Here is a 12,608-nt window from a genome sequence, read left to right on the forward strand (position 1 = left end):
CCTACTTATCTTTGTACCATCAACAAATTTAGAGATGATACCTTTAATCTTTTCATCCAAATCATTTACATAAATTGTAAAGAATTGAGGAACCAGGACCAACCTCTGTAGCACACCACTATTGACACCTTTCCAGCTTGAAAAATGATCCATTTATTCCCACACTACACTTCCTGTTTGATAGCCAATCTTCTAACTGTGCCAATATGTTACTCATTATACTATGACCTTTCTATTTTCCTCAATTACCTTCTATGCGGTAACTTAAATGCTTTCTGGAAATCTAAACACAATACATCCACGATTCTTCTTTATATACTGCACCAGCTACTTCTTCAAAGAAATCCAATAAATTAGTTCAACATAATTTTCCTTTGACAAAACTATTTTGGCTCTGTCAGATTACCTTGGGCTTATCTAAGTGCCCTGTCATCATGTTTTTAATAATATATGCCCTGAAGTCCTCATTCTTCATGCTTCTTGGTGTTATGTCAAGTTCTGGTCAAGTTGCATATATACATGATTCATCTTCATCTCCTCCTATTTATTTATTTCTCTTTTTCTTTTCATGTAGAGGTTGATCCCATGAATGACTAGACTATTAAGTTTAATACCACAGAATTTTAATGTGTGTTTGTGGCTTTTCTCTAATGACCTCTTGATGTTTTAAGTTCCTTTTTTAGCATTAAAAGCGAAGGGATTGGACATGGAAACCTAAATACAGACATGACATTAAGATCTGACAGAATGTCTGAATTCATCACAAACTCAATACCATCGGTTTTAAATATGGAAGCAAAAAGCACAATTCACAGAAGACAGAAGTCATGGACATGTTCTGTCTGTGGGTGAGGATTCAGACAGTCATCTGAGCTTTTGAGACACAAATAAACACTTGGAAGAAACTACTGAAGAAAAGGGAATCTAGTAAAGGATTCAATTACCCATCTGAGCTGGAAATCATCAACATGTTCATACTGAGGAGAGGTGTTCATTTGAAGAACAATGACATCAGGGTATATTTTTAGAGACATTATAACAGGGCACTTAATTTTAAGTTCAAGGTAATGTGGCAGAGCCAAAAGAGCTTTGCCAAAGGAAAGTCATGTTTAACTGATTTATTGGGGATCCACTAATTTGTCAGTCCTGCTAACACACAAAGGAGGGCATAACAGAGAGAAACTATTCACCTGCTCTGCGTGCAATGGGCAAATGAATGGTAAATGGAGTTTAGTTTTGGTAAATGGAGTTTAATTTTGATAAATGTCAGATGTTGCATTTTGGTAAGACAAGCCAGGGCAGGACTGACACAGTTAACAGTAGGACATTGGAGAGTGTTGTTGAAAAGTGAAAACTAGGGGTGCAGGTACATAGTTCAATATCACAGATAAACTGAGTGGTGAAGAAGGCATTTGGCATGCTTGCCTTCATCGGTTGGAACATTGAGTATGGAACTTAAGAATAATATCAATATTAAATTTTTTTTAAAAAATCTGTAAACATTAATGGTTGGGAAGAAGATTGAAATTTTATAAACTGATAATGACCAGTAAATTATTGTATAAGAGAAAATTAGCTAGAAAGAGAACAGCAGATAGTATGAATTTCTTCCAAGTATTTATAAAGAGAATAAACAACTAAAGCGAGGTTTTATCTATTGGAGGATGAAACTGTGGGATTTTAAATGGGAAGCAAGGGAATCACAAAAATGCTGATCAGTTAATTTATGCCTGTTTTCACTGTAGAAGATGCACAAAACATCCCAAGAACATTTGCAAATCAAAAGGTAAAAGGAAGGCTTAACTAAAAATAAATTCAAGGTACAACTTGAAAACTATTCAAAATAAAAACTGACAAGTCCATTGGTCCTAATGGCCTTAATTCTAGGTTTTCACAACAAGCAGCTACAAAGATTATGGATGCATTGATGATGACCTTACAAAACTGTTTTGTTTCAGAAAAGATTTGTCAGACTGTAAAATTGTAAACATAACACTACCATGATTGAAAGGAGAGCGATAGAAAGTAGGAAGCTGAAGGCCAGTTAATTTAGCATTTCTTGTGGGAAAAAATGTTAGAATCAATTATTGTGGAAGTAACAGTCAACCATTTAGAATGTCCCCTCAATTACATGCAGTCAATATAGTTCTGTGAAATAAAAATCTTGATCAACTAGTTTATTTGAGTTCAGTGAGGAAATGATCATGCAAGGTGGATAAAAGGGCAAATTTCAATGCAGTGCATCTTGATGTACAAAAGGCTTTAGACAGAATGCCATGTCAAAAGGTATGGCACAAAATGAGTGCTTGTGACGTAGGGGCTAGCATATTATGGATAGTTAATAGGAATTAGAGAGTTAGGATGAATAGGCAATTTTCGTATTGACAAAGGACCATAAATATTTAGGCTGCATATCCATCTAACTCGATGTATTCAATGGTATAATCTGCACCAGTCACTGGGCAAGAAAATTCTAAAGATAAAAGACACTTTGCAAAAATAAATCTCTCTTCAACTTAAATCTCACACACAAATTGACAGACCCATATTTTAAAACTCTGCTCAAAGTGAAGGAAAACTCCTCCCAGAACCATCCAATTAGCCCTGCAACTGCTGACAGTGACGTGATCTGTCTATTTCTTGTAGTACAATTGGTGTCAGAAACACAAAAGGTACTTTCATGAAATACTTCTTACACTGGTCAATAGACAATAGAGGGCATGTGTATCAATGAGATATCAAGGTTCACCATCTGTTTCAACACACAGAGTATGTGATAGTTACTCCAATAATTACAGACAATCTACACAGCTGGCATTGTTAATAAAGGACCAAGTTAAGAGAGTATTTCAATAAGAGAGAGTGATAGAGTAGATACATTATGGATTTACAAAGTAATCATATTATTATGTAATTTCACAAGCATTCATTTCCTGGTATGCTGAAGAACAAAAGAAAACTAGGTACTTAACGTTGAAAATGTCATGCCTAATGGACCTATTAAACATATCACCATTGGACTCTATGGGGGTTAATGCAGATGAGTCTTGGTTTTTAAAACAAAATATCCACTGGCACTTCACATTGGATTCAACAAGGCAACTTCAGCACTTTTGTTTTTAAACACCAACCATAATATTTACCCCAGTAAATAGATTTAATACTACACTCACTGACCTTCAAATTCCTGGCTATTCTGACTGCCATTGGCTGTTATCCCTGCAGGAGAAACCTACGTCTGGTAAAAACACAGCTTCTCAACTGTGTAAAGAAATGGCTTACTAACCACTTTGAATGAAGTGAGAGTGTCGCCAGTGTCCAGAGCAAATGATGGTTTGTTAGTAAAGGCACATTGATGTCAGGTGTTAGCAAAAAGAATGACAGTAATAATCATGCAGACTAACTCAACAGGAAAGCTTCCACAGAGGGGATTTCTTAGGATCTACCCAAATTACAATCAGTGACACCAGAATGACAGACTCATTATACCTGACTTAGGACACTGATACGGTTCCGGCTAAGTAGGCAATACACCACATTAATTACTTTCCCTTCTCCCTCATAGCACAAGTACACACTCGACCTACATGGGGCTGAGGAGCAGGAGTAGGCCATTCAATGACATAATTGGTCATCTGGTTACGGTTTCAGGTAGACCTTCCTTACACATCTTCCCCAAAACTAGAAAAAAAAAATGGATCAACTTGTTTCATTTCTCTAGTCTCCTATATGTATCAAAAGTATTATTGGTAGGCAATGATGCAAAAGGATCTTCAGCTCTCAGAATCCTCCTTATTTGTCCCCAGAACTATCCAGGCCATGCCACATGAAAAGTCCCAGTAAGTACACCCCAGCTGAAAGACATCCTTTGGGAATACTGCAAATTGATTATGCAGACCCACTATGAAAGAAGATTGTTATATCCTGGGCATCATAACTATGTTTTGCCCAGTTGATTGAAGCCTTCCAAGCCATAAAAATAATGCAACCACGACCACTAAAAAAATTACGGGAACCAATCTTATTAACTCTTTACAGAGAGCACTATTTGTTTGACAACAATATTTTCACAGCATCTATAAGCCAGGGCCTGGTGGGACAGTCAAGCTCTTTAAACAATCCACAGAAATTACATTGACTAAAGGCAGCCATAAGGACACCTTATGATATGTTCAGGGTGAATGGGTGGTCATTGCCTTATTTGCAGTTAGACTGACTATTCATATCATTCAATTCACTCTTGCTGGTCACATGATAACAAATTCAGATGCTGCAGTCTAAAGCAATATGATTCCCCATTGCTACTTATCAGACTCAGTCTCTCCAGAACCTGAAAAAAAACCTTCATCATAACCCCCACCCCATACCCTTTTCTCAGACAGCAGAGAAAATGGGTCCTGCCCATTTCAACACAATGAGGAACAATGACCCCACATAGACCCCACATAATGTGTCAATTGCACAATGTGAAATGAGGTAATGTTATAAAGATTTTGAAAATGACCGAAGCCTGAATGATAATTATGAAGCTCTATGTATGTCCTTGATAGATGAAAATATAACCACAAGTTGACTCTTTGGAGACAATTGAAAGAAACACAATTTCCACATTTCAATATCGAGATGAGAGGTAGTGGTAATGTTGTTAGGCTAGGAATTCAGGTCCTTGGAATATGCATTCAAATCTTACCCATGGGAGACAGTAAAATTTGAATTCAATTCAAACTTAGTCTAACTATTCTTGTTAAAAATTCAACAGGTTCACTAATACTGAACTTGATTACCCTTGCCTACATGCAATTATATGCCACAGTAATGTGATTGAGTCTAAACTTACCTCTGAAATAGACTGGACAGCCAGATAGTTCATGGGCAACAAGTGCTGAGCTTGCCAACAACATTGTGAGCAAGCTGGTGTCTCTGCAGGTTGCATGACTGAATGAACCCCTTCCTGCACACCGAGCAGATGAATGGCCTCTCTCCAGTGTGAATTAGCTGGTGTGTTAGCAAGTGGGATGAACAACAGAATCCCTTTCCACAGTAAGGGCAGGTGAATGGTTTATCCTCAGTGTGATTATGCTGGTGTGACAGCAGTTCATTTCGACTTTTAAAGCTCTTGTCACAGGCAAGGCATTTAAAAGGTCTCTGATTGGTGTGAACAAAATGGTGTCTAGTGACGTGGGATGTGCAAGAGAATCCGTTCCCACACTCAAAGCAGGTAAATAGCCTCTCACCTGCATGAATGAGTTGATGCAACATCAATTCCTCAGACCTTTTAAAGGACTTCCCACAGACTGAACAGTTAAAAGGTCTTTCTTCTGTGTGAACTTGCTGGTATGTCATAAAGTGAGATGAAACAGTGAATCCCTCCCTACGCTCAGATCACTCTCCAAATTTGAACTCACTGGTGTCCCACCATTGGGATGATATCCTCAAACTCTTCTTGGAACAGCTGAATGGAGTGGAGCCAGTGAAAACATTTCTTTGGGCATTGGAAGCCTTACTTCCCAGTTCAAGCATTTAAAATCACTCTTAGTGAACCTGCTGATAATGCAGAAGGGCAGATGAACATCTTTCCATTCACACAATGTGGACGGCTTCTCCTCACTAAACGAGCTTTTTAGTCCAAGCTGAAAAAGATCATTGAAACCTTTCCAATAGATCAAACAGTTATACCATTGCTCTCTGCTGTGACTGTACTTGTGTCTTAATTTGCATGATGATTTAGCTGAAGTCTCATCTGCTTACAGAACATGTGTGTGTCATTGCTCTCTACTGTGAATGGTGCTTTATGCTCAAATAGTCACAGGTTGAAGATATTTAAGTCTCCGTGGCTTGACTATTGAACCTTGACGTGATACTTGATTTATAGTCGCCATCTACAAATGTTTTTCAAATATCCTGTGAAATTAATGCAAAATAAGTAAACATTAAAATAAGAAAAACTGTTTATAAATTGATCTGAATTAATCTGGAAATCTGTGACCCATCACCAGAAAAATAACTGAGCATGAAAACCACTGGGATGTTGTTAAAACTTAACTGTTTCACTAATATATCTCGTAAAAAGGAACCAATTGTGCAGTCTGAGATAATGCAAGAACATGGACTCGAGGTGAGGAGAAATAAAAAGGGAGGAGGTGAAAGAGGATGACTATGTACATCTGCAACTCAACCAGAACTTTTACACACACTTTAAGCGGCAGGGGAGGGGAGTGGGGGCGGTGTAGATTACAAATATAATCGTTGTCAATCCCGGACAGAAATTCAGAAGAGAACATTTCCATTGATTTAAGTTTGCTCTGTGTAGATCTTGCCTTTCTAAGCCCTGGAAAAATAATTTATAAAAGCTATCTCAGAGTGCAGGATAAAAATTCACATTGTTCTCTCTTCTGATTTCTGACCCAGGATAGCCATACATGCACCCATCTAAATAATGACATCTATAAGGTTGGCAACCATTAACCCAGACTTGTGAATGAGAAAAACCTTGCAGCTACAAGCCCATATCTTTAGACAAAAGATAATGTTTGAGGCCTCCCCAATGTGATCAAAAAAACTTTTCATCCACTTGCCAGCCCTATTGTTCTTCTCGACTTGATGATTTTCTCACTTTGTACAGATAAAGCACTAGCTGACATTGAGCCCATGTGAACAGCTCCTGCAGTGAAGATAGGGAAGATTCTGGTCAATAGAAAATAATGGGCAACAGCACAAGACCACGTTGTTGAATAGAGAATGATCCAATGAGACTGGAGCTGGAAGGGAAAATACCTACTGATAAAAACAAATGCAGTGCATTTTGCTTAACAGGTCTATGATGCTCCTCTCAAACTCCTTCCTATCTTTCTAGAACTAAATATTCTATTGTAACCAATTATTCCCTGCTACCTCAGATGTGTATCCAGCCCCTTTTGAAAATCATTGATAGTATTCACTTTAACCACTCGTTAATACAGAGAAGTCCAATTTCTTCTCATTCTGTAGTAAGAGTATTTCTTCTGATTTCCCTGCTGGATTTGCGAATGTCTTATACTGATGACTGTCAGTTATGCACTTGCCTGCAAGAGGAAACATTTTCTCTGTATCTGTTCTCACCAGGAATTCCAACTTTAAACAGCTCTGTTAGGTTATTTTTAGAGTCACGGAGGTGTACAGCATGGAAACAGACCCTTCAGTCCAACTTGTCCATGCCAACTAGATATCATAAATTAATCCAGTCGCATTTGCCAGCATTTGGTCCATATCCCTCTAAACACTGCCCATTCAGATGCCTTTGAAATGTTGCAATTGTACCAGCCCACCACTTCCTCTGGCAGCTCATTCCATAGAGCTCTGCGTGAAAAAAATGCTCCTTAGGTCTCTTTTAAAATCTTTCCCCTCTCACCTTAAACTTACGCTTTCTAGTTTTGGACTCCCCTCCCCTGGAGAAAAGACCTTGATTATTCACCCTTTCCATGCCCCACATGATTTTGTAAACTTCTATAGGTCACCCCACAGCCTCCGATTCTCAAGGGAAAGTTGCCCCAGCCTATTCAGCGTCTCCCTAGAGCTCAAAATCTCCAACCCTGGCAACATCCTTGCAAATCTTTTCTGAACCCTTTCATGTTTCACAGTTATTCCTTTCCTGACATGTACACCTTCACCTTTCTAATATCAATTATGTAAATATGACCTGCACCTTCTCTAATGCCTCTACATCCTTTTGCATGTTGCCAAAACTGCTAAAATACACTCAGAGATAGTAGGAACTGCCGATGCTGGAGTCTGAGATAACATGGTGTAGAACTGGATGAACACAGCAGGCCAGGCGGCATCAGAGGATCAGGAAAGCTGATGTTTTGGGTCCTTGGTTTATTTTTCTAAAATAAAAAGAGCCTTGCTAACCTATGATACATTTATTCATTGGAATATATGTACTCCAGAATCCTTTTCTTCTTCTACATCAGCTAGACCCACGTCTTCCAAGCAACAACCAACCACACTATTCTTCCAACCAAGGTGCATCACACTACATTTCTTTGCATTGAACTAATTTTGTGAGTTCTTTGTCCACTTTTCAAGCTTATTAATGTCCTCCTGTAAATTATTCACCTTCACCACAGCACCTCCTCCTCAACCTGGTATCACACAGAAATTGATGACTTGAGTTTTTCATTTCAAATGTCCAAACAGTTATCGTGAGTCAATGTTAAGCAGTGATCCCAGCTATGATTTTCTGCAGAAGACTACATTCAACATTCTGCAACTCTGCATAATGGTATACTCCAAGTTTCTGCCTTCTGTCTTGAAGCCAGCTAGCATTTCATTCTGTCATCAGACTCTACTAAGATAAACTTTTTAAAATCCACAGATACATTACGATTACTCCATTAACATTGCCCAATCTCTCAATTATCACATCAAAAAATTCAATAAGTTTAATCAAGTGAAAGTTTTGAATCCATGAAGAATAATCATTGTTGTGTTTCAGTTCAAGACATTCTTCTATTCTCTCATTTGTAGCAATTTTATTGGTGTTATGCTGACTGAACCAAAACTCCGTAGACATATTCTGTCCCCTGTCTTCAGTACAACACTCCTACAACACAGCACATTCTTCTAATGAAGATAAAGCATGTATGGTCATGCCTCTACTAGCTCTTCCTTCATCAGATTTGAATCTACTATTTCAAATGGAGGGTGAAGTGAATCACATTCTCCCATGCATAACATTTAAGCACGCTCTCCCAACTAAAGGTGAAGGATCATTCATCAGGTTATTCCAACTTTTAAAATTAGTGTGTAAATTGTTGGTGGAACAGAATATATCCAATCACACAGTGTATGGAAGAGAAGTGTTTTTCACCCATTGAGTACACACAACCTCTCTGTGGAGAAATCCAGTCATTTTTGTGGATTGATTCTATCCTTGTAATCCTGCAAACACATTTCCTTCAGGTCTCTATGCAACTCATTTTTGAAATCACTTCTTGCATTCAGTTCACCAACCTTGTAGGAAAGGTACTCCATGCCACTATCCCTTTGCCTTTCAGTGATTTGGTAAATGTCTCAAAACGAGATTTTTCTAGAGGAATCAGGGGCAGAATCCATCTAAAGCAACAGAAGTATCATTGCACCTCTGGGAGTAGATTTAATGTCTGGAATGATAGACAGACACAAATGTGAGATAAATAGTCATAATAGGACTCCATTTATCTAAATAATACAGTAATAACATATAGGGCTGAGAAGAGGAAAGTAATTTCTAAAGTGCATTCAGAAGAATTTTCTGGAATGGGATGTTTCTAGTCTAACAAGGAAGTAGGTATTTTGGGATCTAGTCGAAGGGAACGAAATAGCACCAGTGCTTGGAGTGCAGGTTCACAGTTCCTTGAAAATGGAGTCACAGATAGATAGAATAGTGAAGAATGCATTTGGTATGCTTGCCTTTATTGGTCAGTGCATTGAGTATAGGAGTTGGGAGGTTATGTTGAGGCTGTAAAAGACACTGGTTAGGCCACTTTAAAAATACTGTGTGCAATTCTGGTCTCCTGGCTATGGGAAGGATGTTGTGAAACTTGAAAGGGTTCAGAAAAGATTTACAAAGATGTTGCCAGGGCTGGAAGTTTTGAGCTAGAGGCAGAAGCTGAATAGGCTGGGGCTATTTTTGCTGGAGTGTTGAAGGCTGACAGGTGACATTATAGAGGTTTATAAAATCATGAGGGGCATGGATTGGGTAAGTAGACAAGGTCATCTCCCCAGGGTGGGGTAGTTCAAAACTAGAGGGCATAGGTTTAAGGTGAGAGGGGAAAGATTTGAAAGGAACCTAAGGGACAACATTTTGACATAGAGGGTGGTATGTGAATGGAATGATTTGCCAGAAAATGTGGTGGAAGCTGGTATAATGCCAACATTTAAATGGCAACTGGATGGGTATATGAATAGGAAGGGTTTAGAGAGATATGAGCCAAATGCTGGCAAATGGGACGAGATTTATCTAGGATATCTGGTCGGCACGGTTGAGTTGGACCAAAGGTTCTATTTCCATGCTGTACATCTCTATGACTCCACCACTGTATGAGTGTCAACAGGGGAACATCAATGAAAGTGGTCATTGTATTAGCAGGTTGGGGGAGACTGTCAAAAATAATATAAAGCAATCCAATGCAACAATAATTAGCAGAGGGAGGGACAATTTCAAAGTGGTGGCAGCGTGTCTGGCCAGCTAAACTGACATCAAGGATTTTCAATCAAAACTACAACTGAATTATGGGCTGCCTTTAAAAAGGAGAAAGGTCCAGGAGCGTTGAAGTACATTCCCAGGAGACAGAAAGGTAGGCAAACAAATTAAGAATTCAAAAGGTGATTAAATAGTTAAAGAGTATATTGAAGTGGAAAAAAGTGATGCATTTGACAGATTTCGGGTGGACTAACAGCAGCTGCTCTTTTTTTCTTTATTCATTCATGGCCTGTGGGCATTGATGGCTAGGCACCATTTATTGCCCATCCCTAAGTCAACCACATTGTTGTAGATCTAGAGTCACATGTAGGCCAGCCCAGGTAACGACGGCAGTTTCCTTCCCTAAAGGACATTAGTGAACCAGGGTTTTTTTGACAATCAACAATGGATTCAGTCATCATTAGACACCATTCCAGATTTTTTGCTTTTCTTTTGAATTGAATTCAAATGCAACCATTTTCCAAGGCAGGATTCGAATCTGGATCCCCAGAACACTACCTAGGTTTCTGGATTAAGAGTGCAGGGGTAACATGATTAGGCCATTGCCTCCCCAGGAGGCTTATTTCGAGAATCATTTACAGTTACTATATTTAAGTAGTATAAGATTTTTATTTTGATTCATTTTTAGTTTTCTTATAGCCAAAAACACCAAAAAAAAGAGTTCTGTTAACGGACCTTTTGGAGAGGCCTACTCATAGACAGCTTGGTTGTTTTTTTTGATAAAATTATATGTGTAGAAGAGAGACTTTTTTAAATGGAGTTGTGTTTACGGAGCTTTTCGACAGGCTCATATGTGGATGGATCTGGAGTGAGTTTTTTAAATCAGAAGATTGAAAGCTGTTGCTGGACCACTTGAGCAGGAGTTGTTTACTTTTTAATTTGATTGTTCAGTTAAGTGATTGATTTTATTTAAGATTTATATATTTGATTTTTTAAATTTATTCTTTGCCTACTTAATATTAACTCTTTGGGTAAAGCAAGGTAGTTTATTTTATATGTAAGGTGCTATTGTAAGCTGCTTGTTTTTAGGCTTAATGTCATTGAGGGCACACAAGAGACACTGAGTTAGACGGCTAGTAGATTTAGGGAAGTGTTACACAGCAGGATCAGTCAGACAGATGGGTGACTGTCAGGAAAGGTAAAAAGGTGGTTCAGAAGTCTCCTGTGACTGTTCCTTTTTCCAACAGACACTCAGCTTTGGGTATTGTTGGAAAGGATAGTCTTGCCGCGAAATATAGAAGTGCCTGTAATATCTTGGGCACTCAGAATGAATCTTATGACAGCCAGGGTTTGAAAAAATTTCAAAGAAAAATTGTTATGGGGATCCTCCTGTCAAAGTGCAAAGACAGGAGAATCTTGGCAGTGAGAGTGAATCTCAGATAGAATGCTGCTTTCCTGGTGCCAGGTTTAAGGACGTTTCAAAACATTTGAAGCCTATTGTTAAAGTTGAGAGTGAGAAACCAGAAGTTATTATATACATTGGTAGAAATGACAAGGTTAATGAAAAGATTAAGGCTTTACAGAGTGATTATGAGAGGTTATGTAGAAAATTAAAACACAAAACCTCAAAAGTAGTAATCTCTGGTTTACTTCTGGTGCTCAAGCTCAAATGAGGGAAAGAATAAAGAGATAAAGGAGATAAATCAATGGCTGCAGAAGTGGTGTAATGTTCAGGGATTCAGATTCTTGGATCATTGGGATCTCTTCTGGCGCAGAAAAGACTTGTTCAAAAATGGTGGGTTTCACAAATACTGGAAACAGACCAATATCCTTATGGAAGAAATGTCTAATTCTATTAAGGGAGATTATAAACAATCTTAGAGAGTTTTTGAGGAATTCTAAGTAGCAGAGCAAATGGAAAAATAGATGAAGTCGGTTTTGAATCAGGAAAGAACAAGTTAATTAGAAAAGACAGACAAGAGCAAGTCAGAGAATGAAGTAACTCTGAAGAATTAAACTGCATTTATTTCAATGCAAGGGGTCTTACAGGTAAGGCTGATAAGCTTGGGGCATGTTTGGGAACATGGGATTGGGACATCGTGGAACATTGTCCTTCATTGCTCGAGGAACAAACTTTAAAAATAGGGAGGTTATGCTGCAGCTGTGTAGGATGCTGGTGAGGCCACATCTGGAGTACTGTGTACAATTTTGGTCTCCTTACTTGAGAAAGGATGCACTGTCACTGGAGGGGTGCAGAGGAGGTTCAATAAATTGATTCCAGAGTTGAGAAGGTTGGCTTATGAGGAGAGATTGAGTAGACCGGGACTATACTCATTGGAGTTTAGAAGAATGAGGGGGATCTCATAAAAACAAATAAAATTATGAAGGGTGTAGAGCTGGATGAACACAGCAGGCCAAGCAGCATCAGAGGAGCAGGAAGGCTGAC

The 12,608-nt window shown here is 38.5% G+C and overlaps 1 protein-coding gene across 1 annotated transcript; it reads right to left on the reverse strand.

Moving 5' to 3' along the window:
* Positions 1-4,866: 4,866 nt before the first annotated feature.
* Positions 4,867-5,343, reverse strand: LOC125486922 (gastrula zinc finger protein XlCGF71.1-like). The gene has a single exon (XM_048616481.1). The coding sequence runs from the start codon at positions 5,341-5,343 to the stop codon at positions 4,867-4,869; it is 477 nt and encodes a 158-aa protein (XP_048472438.1).
* Between the last annotated feature and the right edge of the window lie 7,265 nt (positions 5,344-12,608).

Source organism: Rhincodon typus, chromosome 35 (genome assembly GCF_021869965.1).
Source record: "Rhincodon typus isolate 14 chromosome 35, sRhiTyp1.1, whole genome shotgun sequence".
Classification (NCBI taxonomy): domain Eukaryota; kingdom Metazoa; phylum Chordata; class Chondrichthyes; order Orectolobiformes; family Rhincodontidae; genus Rhincodon; species Rhincodon typus.

What these genes read in the sequence shown, in the direction of transcription:
- LOC125486922 (XM_048616481.1), bottom strand. Translation starts at nt 5,343, where the DNA reads ATGACATACCAGCAAGTTCACACAGAAGAAAGACCTTTTAACTGTTCA.